Below are 24,142 nucleotides of genomic sequence, written 5' to 3' on the forward strand. Positions count from 1 at the left end.
GAGCGGAGTGAACGAATAGATGAGGAAAATGTGAGTAAAATTCAACTATCACAATCTAATCTTTCGGTTGTAACCTTTTTTTTTTTGGTTGCTCGTCGAAAACAACCCCCATATTTTACCATTGGATCATTTTGTAAATTTTATTATTACAACAAAAGATTCTTCATACAACGTTGAATGCACTGTGCACGTGTGCAGATTTGTCTCACTCTTTTGTTCATGTTCTATCCAGCTAGGTTCTCCTGTTTGATCTTTCCTTTATAAAACAACGATTTTGTTTTGTTTTTCATTTATTGATTAGTAGTGTATCGTTAAGTTACTGTCTTGCTCTCATGCTGCGCGTCGGCATTAAGGCGCCAATTGTCATAATTAATAAATAATACTAAAACACAAACAGCACAGCACTAACGGTATCCCGTTGATGGATGGATGGATGGCTGAATGGAGTTAAATTATTAAAATGGAATTCTGAATCTCGAACCCGAAACCGGTGTCAAACCGGTCCACATCAAGACGCATCACCTTTTTTTGACAACCGCTGCTGCTGTGGAATACTTGTCTTTTGCAGTTCCGGGCTGATCCTCACTTAAAATCACATTACACGGGCGATTGGATGATGGTACTGGTGGTCTCAAAATTCTCGTTAAATTTCCCGTAAAAAAAAAGGCATCTTCCAGAAGAAGGGCAGAAGCGCGCTATAAATCAATTGATTTCTTTACCATGGTAGCATCGTCAAACAATTCATCGCCATCCCGGAACGGAGCTGACGAGTTGACGAGTGAAGCACGATGGTACGGGACATGTTGGAATTATGGCGAATAATCAAAGATTCCGTTCTTGAATGGTGCGGGGATGAGAAGGGGAATCAAATTTGCATCTAGAGCCTGTGCTTTGTGGATCCGAACAACGACATTTTGTCCATCGTTGTCATCAGTTGGTCAGCTTACAGTGTCGTGATGATGTCAACTGTATCTTTGAATGGGTTTGTTGGGGCCAGTACAGGCGGTGGTGGTGGTAGGCTTGCGCTTTGCGTAGAGCTGAGTAACGAACCCGTACCTGAGTTGCCCTGAGATCCTGAGTGCACATTTCCTGCCACACCAAGCCCTGTAATGCTGGAGCCACCTCCACCACTTCCGCCACCGGTGCCGACCACGGCGGGTATTGTCGTCATCGTTGTCACCGTTGAGGAGCTGGAGCTTGTGTTGGCTTTCATGCTGATTTCCATGTTCGACAGGGCAGACGAAACGTGCAGCAGGTTTTCCATGAGAATTTGATAGATTTCGCTCAGCTCAAACTCCGAACGCGACACGATGAACACATCTGTTCGGAGATATGGATTGGAAATACATACGACATAAGTGCTCATATTATCAGATTACGCAATTGCATGAAACTGTTAACCTTTACACCATCCGGGTTATATATTTCATTGTTCACGCATGATTCCGTACATTATAAGATTTAAATAGTTTTTGGCTTCCTTAGTGCTGTATGCTCAATACAAAAGCAAAACCAGTCTTTGTTGAATCAGTAAAGAATATAGCTTCAATATGCAAAGGCTATCATTTATTTATTGTACTTTACAGTATCATTATCAAGTATGAGCAGAAACTCAACTTGTATAGATTGACCGTGTATGTCGCACATGCAAATATGCAACAGAACGCAATCTATACCAAATGGATACTTACACGAAGTAAAGCATAACCACAGGTTGAAGGGCTCCCACAAATGATACAAACGACACTAACCCTTCTTGCTTGAGTGCCACATGAAGGAAGCAATAAATCACTGCCCCCAGCAGTAACAAGGCGCACCGTTTTATTTATGAAGTCCAACCTTAACCTGTCTTAAACGGTGCGTTATTGCTGTAAAGGTTTAGGTAAAAACTGTCCCTACTATATGCATGTTAAATTTTATTAGTGGGAACAACTAGGTAGCCAAATGGTTTAGTGGCCATAGGGACAAAAATTTATTGAAATCAATTTGGAAACTAAGCTGTGTTATTGAGAGATATTTGAGGTTATATATCCTCAAATATCTCTCAATATATAGGTTATATATCCTATAACATTAATAACTGAACTTGACAAAAAGATCTTAAAATTTTCAAATCTATAAATATGTGCTTTAAGATTAATTATTTTAGTATGAAGCAGTAGTTAGTATAATATTTTATTATGCTTATTTTCTCTTGGCTGAGCATGATTCAATCTATATTTTTTATACGGTCGTCAAGAAAGTTGAGTTTCCTTTTGGTTGAAAAGGGTTAAATTAAAAACACAAATAATAGCATTCAGTTCTTTACAACGAGGACCAAAAAGAAAATCTCATCCGCACCGTTGCCCGCAACAAATAGAACTTTCGTTCTTTCGTGCAAATCTTTGTTGGAATACATTTACAACATTTGGGAACAATATTACGTATCCTTTTTCCAACAGTTCGATTGTTACGTATAAAACCGTAAAACTAAACTTGAAAAAAACTGAGTAACCAGCCTCTCATGCCCCAAGAATGATTTTCGGTTTTATTGATGTTTTTGCACGATCAGCAAAACGGTGTTATAGTCCCAAGTATAGTACAGCACAGGTGACCCTGCGCTAGAAGGAACGTAAATCTATTACGTTACATTTTATTTCCAGTTCAACCTGGTGCATTTTATTGGATTTCATCTGAGTCCTATATGCCAGATGATAGTAGTGGACGATGTTTCAAAGTGTTCCCTAATACAAAAAAAACCTTTCCTAGAATGGCACACGTCGAACGGTATTAATGAACGGTATTGACCCAACTTAGGCTGGGGGAAGTGAACTTTAAACCGTTAAAAATGTATAACCTTTCAACGTAACGAAAAAAAAAAAATAATTAAAATTGAAAACGGGTTTGATTTCTAGTTTGACATCAAATATTGAGTCAGTAAATACAAAAAAAAACCGACCGATATTTAAGCAAAATCATCGACTGCATCCAAGTCTCTTAGCCTTTACGTTAGGTTAGATTAGGTACATTTAATATAATCAATATCCTTTTAAAGCTTACCGTTTCTATCCTTCGTCAGCCTATGGGCATAAACGTTCAATATGATCGATAAATCATCAATGGTTTTAAATTCCGTGCCAAGATTGCTGAACAGGCCGTCCCCTCCAGCGCATGCAGACATGCCGGCATTGCTATTGCCGCCCGAGGTGAACATGATACCGCCACTTCCTCCAACAACACTGCCACCACCACCGCTGCCCGTAACACCAGGAAGATTGTAATTCGATGCAGAATGGTTCGACATTTGTTTATGCTGTTTAACGTGATTTATTGCTGCCGACCACCTGCGAATAGGGACCAAAAAAAAAGACGCGGCAGAAAAAAACACCTCCGCTATAAATATTGCAGTTTCTATTGCATTCAATAATATTAAGTACAATCAACACCCCCTGGGTGAGAGACGAGTTGACAACGAACAAGAAAAAATCAAATAGGATTCGTCAAATATAAATTAAAACTACTTACCGCTGGTTGTCGATCAGCTCAACTAGTATGTTCTCAAACTCGCTGTTGTTCATGGGGAGTCCCGGTGATGGGGTTGGTGTGTTTTCTCCTTCAGTTGACGTCGATGTGTCCAATGATTCCATCTCAGCATCGTCAATGCAACGCAGCAGGGCGCCTCGGACGGACATGTACAGGTTGGAAAGATCTTGCATTTGTTCGTTCTGTCGCAAATTCTGCACTACACTAATGGCTATCTTATGGTCAGACTCAATTAGCAGAAGCAACTGGAACATCAGTTTGTACAGTCCACGTCCCAGATCGAGCAATAACTCGGCCGTGGCAGGATCCGTTGAAGTGGAAAGAGACACGACTGCGCTGGAGCCTCCGGTGCCTTCGTTTGCTGAATCAATATCCGACGTAAAGAGGGCCAATTTGCAGGACGCTTTCACCTCATCCAGACTATCCAACACGGTTTCCTTGCGATCGAAAAACGTCTCGAGATGTTCCTGCACCTCCAACACTCCGTACCGAAGGTTCTCAAAGAGACGAGGCGTCGTCGCAAGGCTTTGATGGTACCAAATTTTCGGTGGATCACCGCGCGTGGCAAGTAGGTCCGATAGGACCGAAATACGATGCCCTAGCTGTACTCCGCATCCAGTGAAGTATCGCATACACTCCTTCGAAATTGCGATAGAACGCACCGTCAGCTCCTTGATCAGTCGGAACATTTGATTAAGCAAATCGGGCGCATGGGAAGAAGGTTGGTTTACGAGCAGTCCCACCAGATTGCGACGCCACATGTCAACACTTTCATCCCGTATCGGCCCGGAGCGGAATGGATGCATGCCAGGCAAATGTGGAGATGCATTGCATGGGGTGATATCGCCAAGATCTCCTGCGCTTGATCCACTCGTATCGCTGCGTGACACTGAATCGCGACGGTGGCGTCTTTCTCGCAAACTCAAGCTCGTTGGCGGTCCGCTCAGGTAGGCCGCTTTAGAAAAGATTGGTCGTGGTTCTTCGTCTAGCGGTGATTCAGATTCCACCTCCTCGTCCGATGAATCATCTGCATTGGGACGCTTTCTGCGGTTAAATATGGGCGTTTTCTCACTCAGGCTCTCGTCAATGTTCGACGAATGCGATGTCCGCGCACCACCGGCAGACAGTGAATGGGGTTCGTTTTCACCCTCCGAAAGTGGACGACGACGTACGCCCCAGTTAAAGTTATCCGTCGATTCGCCTTCGATGCTTTCGCTCTCGTACTCAAGGAAGTCAAAGTCCTTGAACACACCAAAGTCCGGTGCACCGTCGTCGCGTTTCGAACCACCGCTCAAGTCTTGCTGTGCACCGGACGTTTCGTCCGTACTCGATGCGGCGGAAGACTGGCGCTCTAGCAGATCGGATGATTGGCTGAAAATGACCTGTGGAACAACGGATTCATTTAATTAATGGCAAAATTATTCTAATCGTATCACGCGCAAACAATGATGGTATACAGTGAGCCAGTGATACATCAAGTGTCTAATAAGTCTAACCGTTGATTGGTTGTTGTGCGGATGTGCAGTACGACTACAAAAATAACATACTTGGCTCAATTTAAACACAAATGATTTGTAGCAAGTAACCGTATCCAGCTTTTTGTGTGTGGGCAACAATAACGTTCATGGTACGAAGGCAGTGATTCTGTAGAAGGCACAGTATTTTGCACGAGAATACTTAGTCAAACAACAATTACAAACCCTTGTATGAAAGCAATACAATTGAACGTGTTTTATTTAGACTAGAATGACTTGAATGAAGCAATTATTTACAATTTTTATTATCCAGTATTACGACTCGTCATACGAAAGGGATTTCACTGACGAAGGCTTCCAAATTATCGACATCGACAGCAACATCGATGTTGAGATAAGTGCATGGAGATTGGGCACCAACGAGTCATATTAAAACCAGAGGAAACTTGTCCTCTGGAACCAGAGGAATCGACGGACGTTGGCGGATCTTCATATAATGTTTACATATGTGTCCCGTAATTTGGTGCAGTCTGGTGACCAAGGTTGTAGCGGCGCCGGTCTTCACACGATAGGACCAGATATCGACTCTTCAGACTTCTAGATAAGTAGACGAGTGTGCTAAGCCGTGAGTGTCATCCAGAGTTTGTTTTGAAGATCGAGACCACGTGAAGACGCTATAGCTGCCGTAAATAACTAATTAAGGGCTCTCTTTTTTTCGTTTAATTTTGTGTCACTCTACGTTTGCCGTTTTCATCGGCTGCTAGATGAATCATCGTCTCTTAAGACAGCCTTCATAGCATTCTTATCTGTAGCGATTTGATAATCTTGTTTATTTCCCATAAAACAAGAACCCAGCCCTATCAGCTGTTGACAACCGCACAAGTTTTGCAAATCTGACAAAGTTTTCAGATGCTTCAATTTTGGACCCGTCTCTGAACGACAAACAAAAACAGAGAAAGAAATCAGAATGAAGCAAAGAAAAGCCTGATGAACAATCAAAGACAAAGTGGCAATAAAAGGCAGAGTTTAATCCACGCTACTTCCCGTTTGCACATTTCCACAACATTAGCGAAATTTTTGCAAGTTGTCAGTAAACCCATTCTTTTCTGGTAAGACGAATGACGATTTATTGGGGATTGTGTGAGAACAAACAAAAGTCCCGACAAAAAAAGCCCCATAATGCTCACAGGCAAACAGAGGCATACGAATTTATGCTGCAAGCCACCTATAGTCATCGTTCAACTCGTTTTCTTTGTGCTTTTTGTGCTTTCCCTTTTTATTGTAAAACGTGTTCCTACATTTTCCAATCCACTGAACCGTAACTGGTCTATTCTTTTCCCGCGGCCTTTCTCTGGCAAAAACTAACAAACTAATCTAGTGTCAAAAACTTACAACGGAACAAGTTTAAGCTGCACACTGGAAAAAAGAAATCGAGAGCTAATACTTTCCAAGCGGTAAGCATCAAATGCAAAGCTCTAAGCACGCTGTCCTACTCAAGCTGGTTCACACTATGAGAACGAGTAAGACAGGGAATGATGCCATTTACGACCGGACATCGTCAGTCGTGAACGTCATGTGGAATAAAATGTGACGATTGAGTTCACGATCATAAATCTCCCATTATTGGATACTGCCGCTAGCCACTGAATTGAACAGCGTGCAATCCAGTGTCAAATCAATCTTTCTCAAACATCGGTACGAATTTTCCAAAATATATATTTTTCTTTTCTATTATCTCCATTCGTTTCCTCCATGTGGCTATCACCTTGTCCTTCTCTGTTTCAGATTGGGGTGGTGGTGACTTTCAATTCCGTATGAAACGTTTTACGTAGTCAACCATTTGTTCTGTTCGTTTCAATCTTCCTGAGCCTGAGTATGGAACCGCGCCCGTCCATATACTCAGCGCTCAATTAATGCACAATGACTGCCTTGTGGAGCAGAAGAACCGCATCCCAGAGATTGATGTACGATGCCACGTACACAATTCATTCGGTCAGTTTAGAAGCTGGAAGCCGATTATTGTGATTTCCGCCACATTGCTCATGGTAGATTGGTGTTTGGCTTCGTTTTGCAAAATTTGATTGCCTTGAAAAATCACGCTATATTTCAACACATTCCGGCTGGGTGGCGATTTCGATTCGTTATTCGTTAACGTTAAAAATCGTTTGCAGCTGACTCGCCTCAGTGGTGTTAGGAACACAACTAATCGCCAAGTGGTGTTAGGCACACAACAATACTCGGCGCCGTTAGCGGTTTACGCTAAAATGAACGATGGACATAATAATAATGATCATACTTTTAGCTTCAAATGTAGATATGTGTATTTATAGCAAATCTTTCGCAAATATCAGCATACAGGCACTGTCATACGCATTACTCATCCTACATGCACATCAATAATGCTAACAATGTGGTTAGGTGTGAGCTACCACCGAAAATATGTTTTGTTGGCGTCTATTATGAGAATGTCAGCACCTTGAGCAATCAATAAACCAGTGCGAACAAAAGAATTCATTTGACGGTTGCAGCCTTTTGTCAATGTGGATCGAACAAAGGCGCGTTTTGGAGATTATGAAGGCGTGAAAGCACACACCAACGATAGGTTAGGTTACCAAAGGAGAGCGAAAACCAGTAAGACAAACAGGTACTAATGACCGCTGCGAAACGTGACATATTTAATGATTGAACTTTTAAAACTTTGTATAATATATTGAAGGGTGTCCTTCATTCAATTTCTTAATACTTTTTTATATGATCCTTCAGTTGTAGCCTCCAAAAAGCGTTAAAACGATTAAACCAAAACAATACATTGCGATTCTTTTGCGGTTTAAGGTTATCGTTGTTATATGTTTTCTTGCGTTAAATCCTGGACAAAATGTTCTAAAAGTTCTTCTATCGCAAGGTACTGTTACGTTTAAACACACGATTTACCAACTTTATTGCATCAGCCAGTCCTTACTTCCATAAGAACCGTCCGCTGATTGCAAACGCAACTTTTCCAGTCCGTGCAAAAGCTAGTAGACCCGTTTTGTAAAACGAGTTCATCACTCATCTGTCTCTGCTCCATTCGTCACCGGAGCGTATCACCAGCATCATTGTGCCGGTGTACCTTTCAACGCTTATTGCCTGGTTCGCGGAAACGTTACTAATGTCGACCAATTTTTTCCAGCTTATACTAATATCGTGCGGCTCCTCAGCGACGATCACCTGCCGTTGGATGCTGACCGGCATAATGGAGTAAGAGTCCATCGTTGGCGTATGATTGGAGCGCATAAATTTTCGCAGAGCATTCCTGGCGTTACAATCAAACATTCAAAGGCTGGGCGTGCATAGCTTACCACCAGACGAGAAATATCGCGTCCACATGTCGTGTGGAGGTTGTCTGCCGCACCAAAATGAAGAAACACACTCGCGTAAGCGTAAAGAAATGCGTTCGCGTTTCCCTCATCACCATAGATTCAATGGGACTCGAACTCAGAACACTGGAAAATCCGATTGTGTCAAGCACCAGTTATCATACAACACGCTGCTTTCTGAAGAACCGTTGCGAAACGAACTAAGTCCTCCCCAAAAATAAAAACACTGTCCTTGAGCAGCTCCATTTCACACAAGCGCCGAATGAACACACAATTACCAACAAGCAACATTTCAAAGCTTGTTTGAAGTTTCCATTTTTGGCGACACTTTCTTTTTGCACACTACTCGGAACTACGCACACCACAAGCAATGTTTAAAGCGAGATTGCCTGCAAATACTTTGCACACGTACTAAACACTGCCGACGTATTTGAAACGCTTATTATTATCATATTACGATTGCTTTTTGATAAATGTGTCTTTTGCACAAGCTCATTAACTACGGTTCATTTGACGCATTTCGACGACACAGTCATGACAATCGAAGCGAAAGATAATTATTTCACAGATGCTTTAGAAATGAAATTGAGACAATTATTCAGTACTACCACATTACACGACACACATGAAGAGGGGTTTCGGTGATAAATTTAGCTAATAAATACTGGCTAAATTCAGAGGTAATTTGTCTTTTGCTTCAATGTGCTTCCTAACCCTAATTATTGTGATACGCTTACATGTGAATGCAAAGCTCATGTACCTTTACGCATGGAAAATCAAAATGTTTAGCTCGAAATTACAAAAACTTAGTTACAAATCCATATTACCACTCTTCCCATTTCATGGAACACATGGGACAACTCTAAAACAAAAACACAATGATAAAACAAAAAGAACACAATAACACGTGTACAATAAATAAACATGAGCTTTGGAGTAAAGTTCAGCTGAAGCGAATTTGCAAAACGCAGTGAAGCAATTACGTCGATTGAAAGGAAATAAACGGTTCTTTACCTTGGAGTACAATGAGCTTATGATATCATCCTTTACGATATCGAATTTACACGGAAAGACAATGTTACATGAGTAAAAAAGAAAATAATAATAATAAATCACACGTCTGATACGGTATTTAGCATGAAATATCATTCTTGGCAGTAAATTTCTTGTTCCTTCGGTTTCGGTTTGCCTTCCTTAGGTACCATATTAAAGGCAAAACTGATCACATACACACACGATCTCATATATTTTTACCTACATGTGATAAGATTAGTAAAAACAGATTAACAATCCTAACAAATTCACTTACCGAAGGACTCTTGGGAAGACCCACACGTTGTCCGCAAGTTGTTAGTAGATTTACCAAACCTTCCCGTACACGTCCCTATAACAAAAAGTCGTAAAACGAGGATTCATTGGCTAACGAAAATCGTAATAAAGAAACATTGCATGTCCGTAGTGTAAAAAGCAGCGCTTACCTGTGACATCCATGGCCGTTTCCAGCCGCTCAGTGGTGTAGTGTCTGCCGGCGATAAGCTGGCACTTCGGCGTGGCGAGTTTGGTGTTCCAGCGTGTCCATAGTGGGCCCCAGATCCGGTCACATTACTCGAACCATTGAAACCTTTGGCACCCATTTGAGTACCAGCACCAACAGTAGCGGAAGATGCGTTTGTTTCGTTATCGGACTTTAGGAGCAACTTACGCCCTATCAACGGTGTTTGCGAAACATCGAACGAAAATTCCATTGTTCGTCCGGCTAGTTCTTTTTTGCAGAATACCTCCGAATCGCTAAAACTTCCATGCAGATTAGCAAACGATGAGCCACCACCCTCTGACGATTGCGGAACTACTTGCAGGCTTGAACTTCGTGTCACCACGAACTTCAGTATCTTTAGCGCTTCCTTCCAGTTGGGGCTCTGCGCTCGAAAATAAACACAAGGAATATAGGGGGAAACATCACATACAATTCTTGGCAATTCAATCTCAAAAATATTTTATATTGTACATGACAACTACAGGAGTATTATAAGAGTAATACTTCTACCTAGATGCTCAATTTTTATATAAATGTACTCACATCCAAATATTTCGATATTATCCTCAACATATCACCAGCGATCGGTTGTATTGTGACGGCGGACAGATCCACATAATGCAGCATGCAGTGAATAACGCTCAGGACTTGCAGCTGTACCTGTACCCAACCCTTTTCCAGAACCTCCGTTAGGAACGCCAGCATGTGCAGACCCATGTGGGCATACGTATCGTACAGGTACTTCACCACACACTTGGTCCACTGGAATGACTCCTTGCTGAACGTTTTTCTGCTGTACAATGTCATGACAGTGCCTAGATTCTCCAACTTTAACCCCATCTCAGACGCGACCTGTGCAATATTTTCCGCACTTCGGATGCATATCTCATTAGCATCCTCGTAGTGTAGCAGCATGTATGGCAACAAAGCGATCACGTTCATTGGAAAAGCACAGCTTTGCGTTGGATCACAGACTGGCAGATTTAGCAGAGGAGTCAACTGCGAAAGAAGCGCAATCGATGCTTCGTACGTACCGGAATGTGTGCAACCTTTTAGCAGCAGTGCGTGCACCCCCGGGTACGTGGACCACTTTAGCTGCTGTTGAAGCTTTTCAACCTTGTCTCGTGCGTCGGGTCTATCCAATGGGAGCCGATGAAGAACTCGCGTAAGCAATCGTAGCGCCAGCAGGAACTCGTGCTCATAGTCACTTTCTAACAGCGATACGGCCAACCAAAACAGCTGTGCCAGTATGGTCATCTTATCATCCTGCGTAGCCGTATCGCCCAGCAGCTTAAGACTTTGTGCACTGCGCGACCGTGACAGGGAAGTTTGACCAGCTCCGAACTTTGCCGCGTTGCGTTCAATTTCTAACGCTGCATTTCTATTGCGCAACTCGATCTGTTTGTCGATTGGTGAATTAGCCGCTTTTCGCGAGCAGTACGAGATGGAGTAGCTAGTACTGCGCGTGTGGCCACCACTCGTCGCATTGTGCAAACTTTGTCCGGGTGAACCTCCAGCAATGCCACCATCAGCAGACCGCTTGCTGCCACTGTACATACCCGATATCACACCTTCCTTGTTGTTCAGATTCGGGGTGCTTTTGAAGATGTCTTTCATTACATCCAATGGCCGGAAATCGGAATCGAGGCTGTCAACGGCAGCTTCCAGCGTGAGCAACAGCTCCGTTACGTAGCCCTGCATGTCTTCACCCTGCTCAGCTACGGTTTCGATCAACCGCGACAGAATGTCAGACAGCATGCGCGAATTGATTGGTACATTAAGCGAGCGGAACACTTGCAGACTGCGCCCAGCATAGTGGCGCGACGAGCAGCTAAGCCCAAGCTGCAATGCGGTCTGTGCCCAGCGCTCCGGAATTCGAGCGTGGGGATAGCTGTCCGTGAACGCCTTCACGATATGTCGCAGGAAGCACTGCAACTGATCCGCCGACTTTATGCTCCAAACTTTCGCCGTTATGTCCTCGTAGTTCCACAGCGGCTGCTGTTGGCTGCTCTCATTGGACAGGAATTTTATCAAACTCTTAATGACGTGCGCCGTGGGCATTGTGGGCCCTGGTTGGGGTGGGGCATTTTCCTCCGTCACGATCATCGGTACAGCCGGCGTTTCCTCGTTTGGTTGATTCGAGGCAGGTGAAAGAATCGATTGCTGCCCGGTACCACCGTTTAGTCCAAACAGATAACTGTCAAACTCTTGGTCGGGTTCAGTGAAATTGTGATCAATAACGGGAAGCGACGGCACAACGATACCTAGACGCAGCTTGGATGTATCACTGTTCAACAATATCTTTGCTACCGTCAGATGGTCGTTATGCTCTGCCAGTACAATCTGCACACATGTCCAAAGCAAAGCAAACAAAACGTTCGTTACATCAAAACAACAACGATGGATTTCATTAAACTCCGTTTTATGCTACATTAACATTAATGTTGATGTTACTTACCAGCAAATTCAACAATAGTTTCTTACAATGATCGCGTACAATTCTGCGAGTATGGTCCAACCCAAGAAACAGAATGTGCAACATCAGCGGAACGTGTAGCGTCCAGTCTAGGCCAGGTATACCATCGACTACGATGTCAGTCAACAGCATGACCGCCACATTGCACCGATGGAAACCGCTGATGGGAATGTTCGTGTCCGGTAAAAACTCGGTAAGTGGCGCAAAATATCCACCGTACTCGGGCATAGGAAGTGGATGGGGAGCGGTCGGTTGCTCGGTGCGTATTTGCACGAAATTATCCTCCTGGTTCATTTCCGGTTCGTTCATCATCATCATTACGTCCTCATGCCGGGGCAACACACAGGGTCCAGATGCAGTGCGTATCTTATCGCTCCCACGCGGTGGACGGTAGGCGTTTGCAAACGTCCGAAGCGCACTGTCCGATTTGCACGTGCTACGGAGTGTGCCACGAACCGCACATGCCATACATAAAACGGTACAGCAATAAGTAAACAATACGTACAGTTAATTGAGATTCCTTTCTGCTGTACGTTGGTGGCTATCGTTCTCAGTAGTTCAACGTTCAGTAAACGATTCAAAATGAATGGATTTTAATTAGCTCCCCACTTCCCTTTTCGACCCTTAGCCGTGGTGTATCTACTATTCAACCGCATTCTTTATAAACTATATGTTTTTAAATATGATCATCAAGCCAAGCCATTGTGACGAGTGTTCAAGGTTACTTCTTAGTTAACAATAGGTTTATAATAACCTAAGTTCGTACAGTAAACAAGAATTAACTCACGTACACTTCATTTTTATAAACGATGTATAAGTAAATTTTCCATAACATAACCAATAGTGCAATTCGTAACAGATTGTTAAGCCTCTAGACTGTACATTAAGGTCATAGAAATAAGAAATAAAGTTATTTAATGCCCAAACCGAGTATGCCAGGGATAAGGCAAAGATTAAGGAGGAAATGCCTTATCAGTATGATTATAAAGTTTATTCAACACAAGCGGTGTTGACAATTCGGCACTGGACCGTCATTATTAATTATAAATAAAATTTATTTAATGCCCATTGTTTATCCACATTCAATCAAGTTTGCAAATATCAATCCAAAATATATAGAAAAAGGCAACTTTTTTCGTTTTTATGAACTACTAATTGTAGCTGTGTTGAACTACACCAAGCACAATAGAAAAATATAATATTGCAAATTTGATAATCCTTAAGTTGAAGAATATCTTACCCTGACTTTATCGGATCTTCTCCACTGTGCCGCTTCGTGTGAATAGTTCCCTTTTCGACGTCAACATCCTGCACCTTTGGATCGTTGTTACCGGAAGCTGGACCTAGGGATAAGGTAAGATATTTTTGTTCTTTTTTTTTTCAGAGCGAGGCCCAAATGAAATTTTTTTTTTTTAAAGAAATCAATGCTTTTTTATCCTTGCTTTTTTTAAGACAGTGCTGGTGGGTAGCCAACTGACCGTCAATCACACGTTTTACGCCAGTGCATCGAGTTCTTCTAATTAAGTGCCGTTCAAGACTTACCATCTGAGTGGCTAGATGCTTTTCTCATGCTCGTTAAGCGGTAAAACGGAGGCGTTTCTGTGCGCTCAATTAAACAGTTCAGTGTTTCCACCGTTTGCAGTTCGCTCATCAGTTCGTCCAGCAGCCTGTTAGTGCACGAACGCGCCAAATATAATGCAACCCGTTTCGCCTGAAAAAATACGATAAGAGTTAAGGGTAAAACATTGAAAAAAAAACAAAGCAAAAAAGGAAAATAATTGTCCGCTCTCCATCCTTTACATTAAGATTACTTCGTTAGCAGCATAAAGAACCGGGCGCCTCCATTAATCGGTGCAAATTGTCAACCTTCAGCAACACACCAGCACAGATTCTTAAGATGTGATAATGGAAACAAGATACTCACATTGGCTAACAGCTCATTCGGTGCCATTCCAGAAATGATGAGCAAGTAGCGTAGAATAACTTTAAGGTTGTTGGGCCAAAATTGACATAAAGTACCCCAAAGCTCCTCGATGTACGGGTGTGAATCAGCAAACTTTAAAAAATTGTAAAATAAATAGAAAAAATAAAATAATATATTGACAAATACAATAACTGCATATTAACATATTATTTTTTATTTTGTGTTATTTCTGCAAATAACATAATAGTTACAATAGTAAAATGATCATAATGTTGGTCATATTAAATTTAACAAAAAGAAGAAAAGAATGATTGTTTATAGATAATGGCTTGTCTATATTTACTTGTATTTAACGCTTTTTTTAATAATTGGTATATTTTAACGCTTTTTTAATAAACACAAAGATGTGTTTATTTAAACACAAAAATGTTAAAGCCATTGTTAATTGATAATAAATGTTTGCAGTTCGTGTTTATTACCTTTGCTGTAATGTAAAAGAGGTTGTTCAGAATCATTTCTGTTGCTTCAGTCGAGCCGGATCCTTCACGACGTCCCCTAGTACCAGAATCGGGATAATACTGAAGAGAAAAAAAAGGAACACATCAAAAGCAAAAAACCATTATCAACGAAATGCTTCTTCTGTTATGTTAATGTTAAATGCAGTTTTTGTAGATTATTAAACTATTCCAAAATTTACCATGATGTACGATAACGGAGTTGCTGGAGGAACGCTGGAAGCTACAAGCTCCACATTTTCCAGCCATGGTAGCAAGCACTGTAACAATAGTGCTCGCGCCTCGGCTCGTGCTGTTTGGAATCTATACGTTATTTCTGAAAGTATACATAAATGACACTCAATTTAAATCTGCATTGAACCATTATGGACCAGTACAAGTGGTTTTTTTTTTCGTAAAACGGCTAACTTACCAGAAAACATCGACATTGTCAGTTCAGGACGGAGGCGTGCTATCTGACGAGACAGATACATTTGGGATCGACAATATGCCCCGCTTAATACTGCATCCAATGTGCCAATTTTATCGGGTTCTGAAAGCAGAACAAAAAGGACGAATTTTTTATTTTTTTTTCTTTATCAATGAAGTATGGTAAATTGCTGGCAATATGCCCCCCAAATTGCTAAACACGACGAAATAATATTTAGCAACTTTGTTTTAAATTCATATTCTTGGAGTATTATTTTCATTCCAAGGATTATTTTTAATTCCGAAGATATAACGAAGCAACAACACAACGTGGTATACACCATCGGCATCATAATATACTCAATGACTGCATGCCATGTGCAGACATTACTCATGACAAGCTCAGGATACGTCGGAAACATCAAGTCTAAGCATCTGACATTGAAGATTTGAAAAGATCCTGTCAGCGTGATGCTTGGTACCCCATTATTTAAACATTATGCTGGATTTAGAACCAATCCTATCCGACCCATTTAAAGCCATACGTACGTACATATGTGCGTCACGTACAAAATTTAAGAATCATTCGCGCTGTGTGCTTTGCCGCATACATTATTCATCAAACAGTATGCCCTGGTTGACGCGTAAAATATACAACTAACTGAATCCTGTCCGTCACAATTCTTAAAGTAGTATAATACTGAAATATGCTCGTTTTACCACATTCACAACACGATTTCCACGTTTAAATGCTTACGTTCATGTGCTAATTAATAATTGTCTAGTTTATTTTAATTTTTAGTTTAAAATATTGTAAAGGCCTCAGCGCGTGGCATGCCATTAATTCGAATAAAGAACAAATAATACATGTTCTTTTTCAGTACTCCGTACTCACAGTATTTCAAGTACCGTCGTTCCATATTCCGATACGCTTTATCATACATAATAACAGCTAGATCTAGATTTATTGTGAAGGTTATAATTATATAAAATTTTACTATGAGCCGTTTCTTGGTGGCTGATAAGTTACATTAGAAATAACCTTATTACAATAAAATCAAATGACCATATATTATAAAGAGGGTAAGGGAAAATATTTCTATTACCAATATGTGTTTGCCAATTTTTTTGGTAAATCCTTCGTCTTCTTGGTGTAATGCCGAAGGTAATGATCGCCATCAAATGACTTACTAGACTTATTGACATCACGTTGTTGGATAGTTAGTCCCTCTACTACGAAGACCGGTTCGGATGGATTTTGAACCCCGATTCTGTCGTATGAAAACCGATGCCACTACCTGCGAACCACCCCGTAAATAGTTTATCCACTGCAAGTCATAACTTAACTTAACAATAATACACCATACATATTTATGAACCGTCCGCTGACAAATAACTTAACTACATTTGGGATTTGAGTCTCAAGCGATACGATGCGATCCATAGCACACCATACTGTACACCCCGGAATCTCTCCTTTCCTCAACGGTCACGCGTAGCAACAATACAGTCATAAAAAAGAGCAACAGATAGATTTACGATTTCCAACAAGTTTCACCCTACAAACTGTCAACAACGATTTGGCAATGAAAATCCCATTCGAATTTACGGAAGACGAAGCCGAGGAATAGGATAAATATGAAACCGCTGCATGATCGAGTCCCGCCAGTGGGTTACATTCAGAAAAGTTCATTTCTCCCGCTTTGCACGAATCGGAAATAAAACGCAATGGACAACTCCCCAGTACACATCACACCCTTCCACATACCGTGAGTTTGTCGAAGCGTAAAGATCGAGTTTGAAAAACTAAACAACTCATTTAATACAAAGCTGTCCCAGCGAGCGGTATAGTTTTCCGTGAATTGAAACGTTTTAAAATAGTGCTTTTGTATGTGTAAAACATAAAAACAGTGTAATACTCGTTTATCCCTTCGGTAACTTAAAGCATGCAACGGCTAGCTTTTGTGTCAGTTTTTGCACTTGTATGCCATTACGGTGTGACAATAAACTATTCGCCATACGACTATTGCGACAAAAATTACTGTCCCACGGGCAAACGCAATATTGGCTGTGGATGCAAATTCAACGAATCGTACGGGCCTGAATGCAGTGGCAAAAGTGCCACACTGCACAAGTTCTCCAAGAAGGATGCACAGTTTATACTGCACATACACAATCATCTGAGACATTTGTTCGCTTGCGGTTTTATAAACTACTTTCTCCCAGCTGTTCGAATGGTTCAATTGGTAAGATATGGCTCTAACGGCCAAAAGATGAAAGAGTAAAATCGTAAATGGGGAGTGGGCGGATTATGTTTCATTGCACCAACGAATCAAACTTAGCCATTACAGTTGCATCCATCACAACCGCAGTGGAAATTCTTATTTCAAGCATAAATCAATTTAGCATTGGTTTGAGCTTTGATTGTTTTGGTTTCACCGAGTCCTTGAAAGTGGTGAATTGGATTCCGAATAAACTACCCTACGGTAGTGAAAATGTTTCGTTACATATTATAACCATTCCATGTATATTTCAGATTTTCGTTATCAATGAGTTTTAGGAGCCTCTTATAAACGTCAAGCTATTCTTTGAAGGCATTTATCATTTTATTAATCTTTTCTGGTTTGTACATATTCATATGTCTGTCGTTTCGCAGCGAGTCGACAAAGATTTGCAAATATTGGCAGAGTGTAATGTAAAAAGATGCTATTATGGACACGATCAATGCCGTAGCACGGAACATTATCACTACGCCGGTCAAAATATAGCCAAACGCACGGTCTGCGGACGAACGCTTTCAGTTACCGAGGTAGTCAACAGTTCAGTGTATGCCTGGTTTGACGAGTACTGGGACACAAAGAATGATATGCTGTACAATTATCCTAATTTCACCCTCCGGTAAGCAAATGCATTACTGTGCAATAGGTAAGCGTAATAATTGTTTTTTTTTTGTTTGTTTTTTGTTTTTTCATAACATAGTAAACCAATCGGACACTTTACTCTGTTGGTAAACGATAATGTGTATTTCATCGGTTGTGCGATGATTTCCTACACCGTTCGTTTAATGGACTATTTTACCGAAACTGGTGAGGATTGCAGAGCGTATTATTTTGTCTGCAATTATTCCTTCATCAATCTAAAGAACAGGGCAACATATACTTCAGGAAAAAAGGCAGCTACCATGTGTCAGTCACACCATAGTAAACAGTACCCTTGTTTGTGCAGCGTTCATGAGCCTTACTCAACGTCCATCGATTGGAAGGACCTGGTTCTTTGATTCTTAGAATTTTAAAACTGTTACCATTATACTTGTTCTTTATTAACCCACGTTTTCTTTAGACATTTCAATTTTAAGCTATTTTTGTAGCTACTAATGTAATCTAATACACTGCAAATATACAGGCATACAACAAAATTAGAGTCTCGCGGTTATTTAATCAAAGCGTTACCTAGTCTGCTACAGATTAGATTTGATACTAAAGCTAATCCGAATCATTCCTCCGAGCGCAGAACTTATTTTCTTTAAATGAATGCATAAAGAATCGTGAAAGCCAAATTGGATAGATTTTGTTAGACAGTTTTAATTAGTTTAATATTGTGTAACATAATAAATAAAATACTCTTGTAATTATTTTTGTTTTGCTAAAATTTACCATTGAAACAATAGCAAACTAATTCCAACGGCATAAAATCTCAATTAATCAACATTGTGATAAGGTTTCAACAAAATTAATCGGTACAATTCTTGCTTGCTAATTAAAGTAATTTGAACACTTCAGATTCATACGGTTTCGGCGTTCACGGAGAAGTCAAAATGGTAATCAATACAGGAGCAAATATTTACACTGTAGAAGCTGATCTACATCTAATTGATTGAAGACACAAATCAACCGCTCATAATAGACAAGTTTAGAGGAAACTTTCTATTTCTAGTACACATAACAGTACACATAACATTAAAAAATTTTTTTTAGCTGCCTGTATTCATAGCTTTGTGTTTCAGTGCTAAACAATACACACACACATAACATAACAACTTCTAAGTTATTTTTTGTCTGAAAGAATAAGCACAACTTACCTCGGTCACTCTCCGTATGTAAAGGTCCAACGTTACCGAAGAAACGTTTATCCAAAATCTGCAACAACTGAAGAGCCGTCGAATGAACCTCCACTCTAGGACAGCCGGTCATCAGCAACGTTACGTTGATCACAGATGTGTAATGGTCGCAAGGATATTCTCTGTAATAATTCAACCTCGGTCATTAGTTTCAATGTGTAATTAAAATATTATTTTTTTTTTGTTTTATTTCGAATATGTGAAAGAATTATTATTTGTATTAGTATCACACGTAATGTTACTTATATCTTTTGAAAAGGAAAATCATTTCGTACGGTACTAATCAGGCCCAAAATTTTTTACCAATTCTTTCAAACTAGCACAGTATATCAACAAAGTTTTTGAAACAAACTGTTTACAAATCGACTCTGCTTCAAGAGAAAATGATAAGGATGCCGAATAGAAACACATCATCATGGTATTCGATTCATGAAATCATCATAAATTTTAGGGTAACGTTAACAGCTAGGCTTCACATTGGAACAGTATTCCACCAATATGCTGATTGTATGGATGCATTTCTGCGGGTGCTTCCAACATGTTATACTGCCTTCAATGGGATACCTTCTGGGGAAATTGTTTCCCGTTTTTTTCCAGTTTTCCCCATTGACAAAAAATTCTATAAAACGTGCAGAATACAAGAGAACCAACCTCTAAGTATTCTTCTCACATCAACTCTGCCCACTCACCGATCTGTTCCCGAAGCTTCACCCACTAGCTCCTGCCAAACCCAACGGAAATGGTTGATGGATCGTAAAGCGGAATAGGTTAGCCTGCTCATCTGCACGATTTTTGCAAACTCACGACGGTCGTAAAACCCGGAAATTGATAAGGAACTTGAGAGCGCATAAAATGCTCCGGGTTGCGTCAACGCAAGCTGTTATGTAGCAACTGATTTCGCTTCTGTTGTTGCTCAATATACTGCCTCAATATTGTAGGGTCACATTTTTCAGACAGCAGGATTTACGAATTGGTGCATCATCCGTTCCATCGTCCTTATGGCTTACGGAACGCGTTTTATTTTCATAACAATCCGTCACGAATATTGGCTTCAGTGACGCAGTCTCCTTGGCTACATAGGATAAATCATAGTCAATTAAGAAATAGACACAAACATGTTTTGCACTGCAAAAGATTATTACTTTTGTTCTACTTTCACTAGCGACTGGAAATGGATAATAAAGTCTTTTGCTTAGTAAAATAATTAATGTCCCGTGTTTTTTCACATGACAGGATTCCGTATCTAGATCCTTTAAACACGTTTCCCTTGTTGAAAGACTGACTGTCCAGCCACGGATAAAATTGGGTCCAAGAATTGGAAAATTAAGAATGTTTAACATTGTAGTGGCAAAAACGCTCATAAATTCCAAAACATCAATCAAAAAGATCAAACCAAATGTATAAACCTATTTCCTTGGTTCTTTATGTTTGCTCAATCGTCGATCTGACTTGTTGCTCATACTAAATCAGACACTAAATCTAACACAATCGCAATGATAATTGAAAACAGCACCACTAGTGACACCAAGAGCCAAAATATCGAATTACAACACTCGGTGTCTTTTTAACGGCGCTGCAAAAGCTTTACGATGACCATAAACATTAAACCGGCATCACGTTTTATTTCATCCGTCTTCTGCCATCTGCTGTAAAAAGGTTAGCTTAACGCGCTACTTTTGTTACTAGCTCTAATTGACGGTATGCCACGACAGTAGAAATAAAGTGATCTATAGCAAACTCATTAGCAAATAATTTCCACTCGGTGGCCACTTTTCTCGAGTGTTTACTGGTATAAACATTTGAATTGAAAGCATTCAATTGTGGATGATACCAAGATGAAGGCTTTTCCAATAAATACAAAAATGCCCGTTTTCACAGAGAAACGCACGCTGAAAAGAAATGAATTAATCCGTATTGTGCAAAGAAAATTCATTCCTTTAAAAAATCAATCGAATATAAATGTTTATCATTCGTTTATATAAATGAATGTGCACTGTAAATAAAATATCAAATTTTTATTAAAGTTCAAGTATTACGGCTCAGTGCCGTATTCTCAGTTTTTCTTGAGCTGAATTTGTCTCAAATTTCTCTCTCTTTCTCTCTCTCTCTCTCTCTCTCTCTCTCTCTTTCTCTCTCAATTTCTCATTTATAAAACATATATATTTTTCGTAAACAAGCACAATCCTTACCTTGCACTGAATATAACAGACAATGCTAAGAAACAAGCATCTGCTTCACGTGGAGAAGCCGTATAGCAGCGATCGATGACCCACTCAAGAAGCTGCCCTATATCGGGGTTGGACTCTAGCAGTAATACGACCGTCTCTTTGGCCAATTCATAAATCTGAAAGCGAAAATCGATAACAACGTTGAAGATTTAATTAAAAATACAAATATTTTTTTTAAAGACTTTGTATTAAATTAATTTACTGATCAAACGAGATTAGAATCATTATTATTAATATTAATGCTCTTGTTACACATTAATTTTAATTAATCTAATAACGGTCGACCATTTGCTACAGTAATGAAGTTTAACTTTAATTTTTGAATTGAAAACATCATAAACAATTAAATAATGTGTACAATTTGAAAAAGATTAGAGTGAAAAGACATTCAAGTACCAAATTCATAGTCAATTAACTTACTAGTATAATTAATACTATTGGTACAATGTGGACAATGTTTGATTTACAGTGAATCATTTAACCACAACAGCCTACATCCCCTGCTATTACACATTTACCTTTCTATTTGTACTTTCATTTCGTACGTGCTTACCTTATCGTCTTTAGAAGTCATTAGCATGTCCAACCAACTATAAATTGCTCCATCTTCCGCTAAATGGGCAGGATCGAAACATGGACCACAGCATAGAACAGCTGACATTGCCTGTAAATAGAAGAGAATATCGAAATACAAGGTTAGCAAATAAACACTATATGTTTGCTTTGAGGTGCTGCGCTTCCTACGTGTGGCGAATTTAAATTTAAATGAAATATTTCAATTATACACAAACCGCTAGTAAGCGATGTAAAAATAGCTACAAAATTAATGTTTGCTTCACGTGTCTTTTTTATTTTATTTATTTATTTATTTATTTCAAATTATATATGACGGTACAATGCCGTATTGCCATCATTTTTTATTTCATTCGAATTTATTTGTTCTGTGTACAGAGCTAATGCAAAGCCTTTAATTAACTAATTTTAGTTCATTGAGAACACTACATATTCATATACTTTTCGGGGAAAAGGGGTAAAAAACCTTAGCGATTGCCGCATAAAAATTGGTATACAGATTATAATGAATTCATATGCTTTTTCAGATAATTTCATGTTTCATGTATAATAGAGATTACCTTTTTCTATCCGATTACCGAAACAATCCAGAACTTATGGATATTGTTTGAATAGAAAATAAACATGAAATACATCGTAATCCACAAAAAAAAAATTGTAACTAGCAGCAGGATGATTCGGCTGCAGCAAATGCGGCTGCATGAAATATGAAATATTATTTAAAATTTCTTTGATCTCTTCCAAAAATTTCTATACCATACATTCTATACTTGACAATACGGCACTGGACCGTAATAATCAAAGGTAAATAAATAAATAAATAAACATATTATATATACTTATCTAATTTTTCTATTTTCTATTTCTATTGATTCTATTGAGATTACTTACCTGTAATGCGCTAAATTGTAATTTTTCCTCTTCTGCTGCAATAGTGCCAACGGACGCATTGCCCGCAGAACCAATACCGCTCGTGGTAGACGAGCTGCCCCATACACTCGCACCAATGGTGCCACTTCCGATGCCACTGACTCCGCTGCCAATTCCGCTAATGCTTCCACCTCCGCTACCGCTACTGCCCACACCATGATGACTGCCGTGATGGTGTGAAGAACCATGATGTCCATGGGCAAATGGTAACGCATATGCAGTTCCGCTCCAGCCAACAAATAGATTGACAAGGTTCCGTTTGAGCTCACGTGACAGCAGCGTGCCGCACGATTCCAGCGAAAAGTTTTTTATCATCTTTCGTATAAAGTCGCAGAAGTGCGTCTTTACCTCACGCATGCTGCTGCTATCCTTGCCGTCCGTTTCCGTTTCCAGGTACAGCCGGGCACCATCGATGTACTCAACAAAAGTCGGATGCAGTGACATCGTTTCGCGTTCCAACACAAATTGGCTAATGCCGAACGTGCCATTCTCTGCTATCTTCTCAAGTACACGCACCAGTTGCAACCGCAGTGCATCGCGGCGTCGGCGACGCCTCATATTCTCCTGCTTACGATCGATGGCCTCACGGATATACACTACGAGTTCTTCCATAAGGTCCCTGTTGTAATAACGAGCGCAGTAGAGGAAAAAATGAAACGAGAAATTTAATCAGGGAACGAACCCAAAACAAAACAGAAAATCAAATGCATAATCAAATCGAACCACACTATCTTCTAACAGAACGCAACACAGTTTTTCTGTGGTTTTCACATATTCTATCGTTGGCGTGCTGCAATAGGATTCATCCTAATTTTTCTTTTAATAGAACTCAGCAGTAAAAAATTATTTATTTATTATTAAGTATGGCGGGACGTCGCCGTATTGTCAGCAATAAAAATTTTTAGTGGGAATATTTTCTATTCGGGAGATTTCTGAATTTTTATAACTTCCTACAGCCGTATAAATTGTATGTTAATTGATTCTGTGTTTAACTGTAAAAGATTATGCTTTACAAGTGTGCTGATACTCCGAGAGTTAATTATTGTAAATGGTAATAATTCCTTATAAAAAAAGCATGATATAC

At 40.0% G+C, this 24,142-nt stretch overlaps 2 protein-coding genes across 2 annotated transcripts in view; one reads left to right on the forward strand and one right to left on the reverse strand.

The window, feature by feature from the left end:
* Positions 1–927: 927 nt before the first annotated feature.
* The window catches only part of LOC126561242 (protein furry), a 38,392-nt gene continuing 15,177 nt past the window's right edge, over positions 928–24,142 (reverse strand). Inside the window, exons 8-25 of the mRNA XM_050217194.1 lie at positions 23,020–23,677; positions 22,109–22,219; positions 21,517–21,671; positions 19,289–19,449; positions 15,215–15,334; positions 14,985–15,118; positions 14,767–14,865; positions 14,288–14,419; positions 13,906–14,074; positions 13,604–13,706; positions 12,346–12,799; positions 10,431–12,230; positions 9,832–10,269; positions 9,663–9,737; positions 9,368–9,397; positions 3,505–4,904; positions 3,040–3,323; positions 928–1,320 (exon numbers count right to left, since the gene is read on the reverse strand). Coding sequence (XP_050073151.1) covers positions 944–1,320; positions 3,040–3,323; positions 3,505–4,904; positions 9,368–9,397; positions 9,663–9,737; positions 9,832–10,269; positions 10,431–12,230; positions 12,346–12,799; positions 13,604–13,706; positions 13,906–14,074; positions 14,288–14,419; positions 14,767–14,865; positions 14,985–15,118; positions 15,215–15,334; positions 19,289–19,449; positions 21,517–21,671; positions 22,109–22,219; positions 23,020–23,677 — 6,700 coding nt within the window. The 3' untranslated portion in view covers positions 928–943. The remainder of the gene's footprint in view (positions 1,321–3,039; positions 3,324–3,504; positions 4,905–9,367; positions 9,398–9,662; positions 9,738–9,831; positions 10,270–10,430; positions 12,231–12,345; positions 12,800–13,603; positions 13,707–13,905; positions 14,075–14,287; positions 14,420–14,766; positions 14,866–14,984; positions 15,119–15,214; positions 15,335–19,288; positions 19,450–21,516; positions 21,672–22,108; positions 22,220–23,019; positions 23,678–24,142) is intronic.
* On the forward strand, positions 17,157–18,487 carry LOC126562777 (antigen 5 like allergen Cul n 1-like). The gene is made up of 3 exons (XM_050219360.1): positions 17,157–17,456; positions 17,867–18,108; positions 18,190–18,487. The coding sequence occupies exons 1-3, from the start codon at positions 17,157–17,159 to the stop codon at positions 18,485–18,487; spliced, it is 840 nt and encodes a 279-aa protein (XP_050075317.1).

This window comes from Anopheles maculipalpis, chromosome 3RL (assembly GCF_943734695.1).
Source record: "Anopheles maculipalpis chromosome 3RL, idAnoMacuDA_375_x, whole genome shotgun sequence".
In the NCBI taxonomy this organism is placed as follows: Eukaryota; Metazoa; Arthropoda; class Insecta; order Diptera; family Culicidae; genus Anopheles; species Anopheles maculipalpis.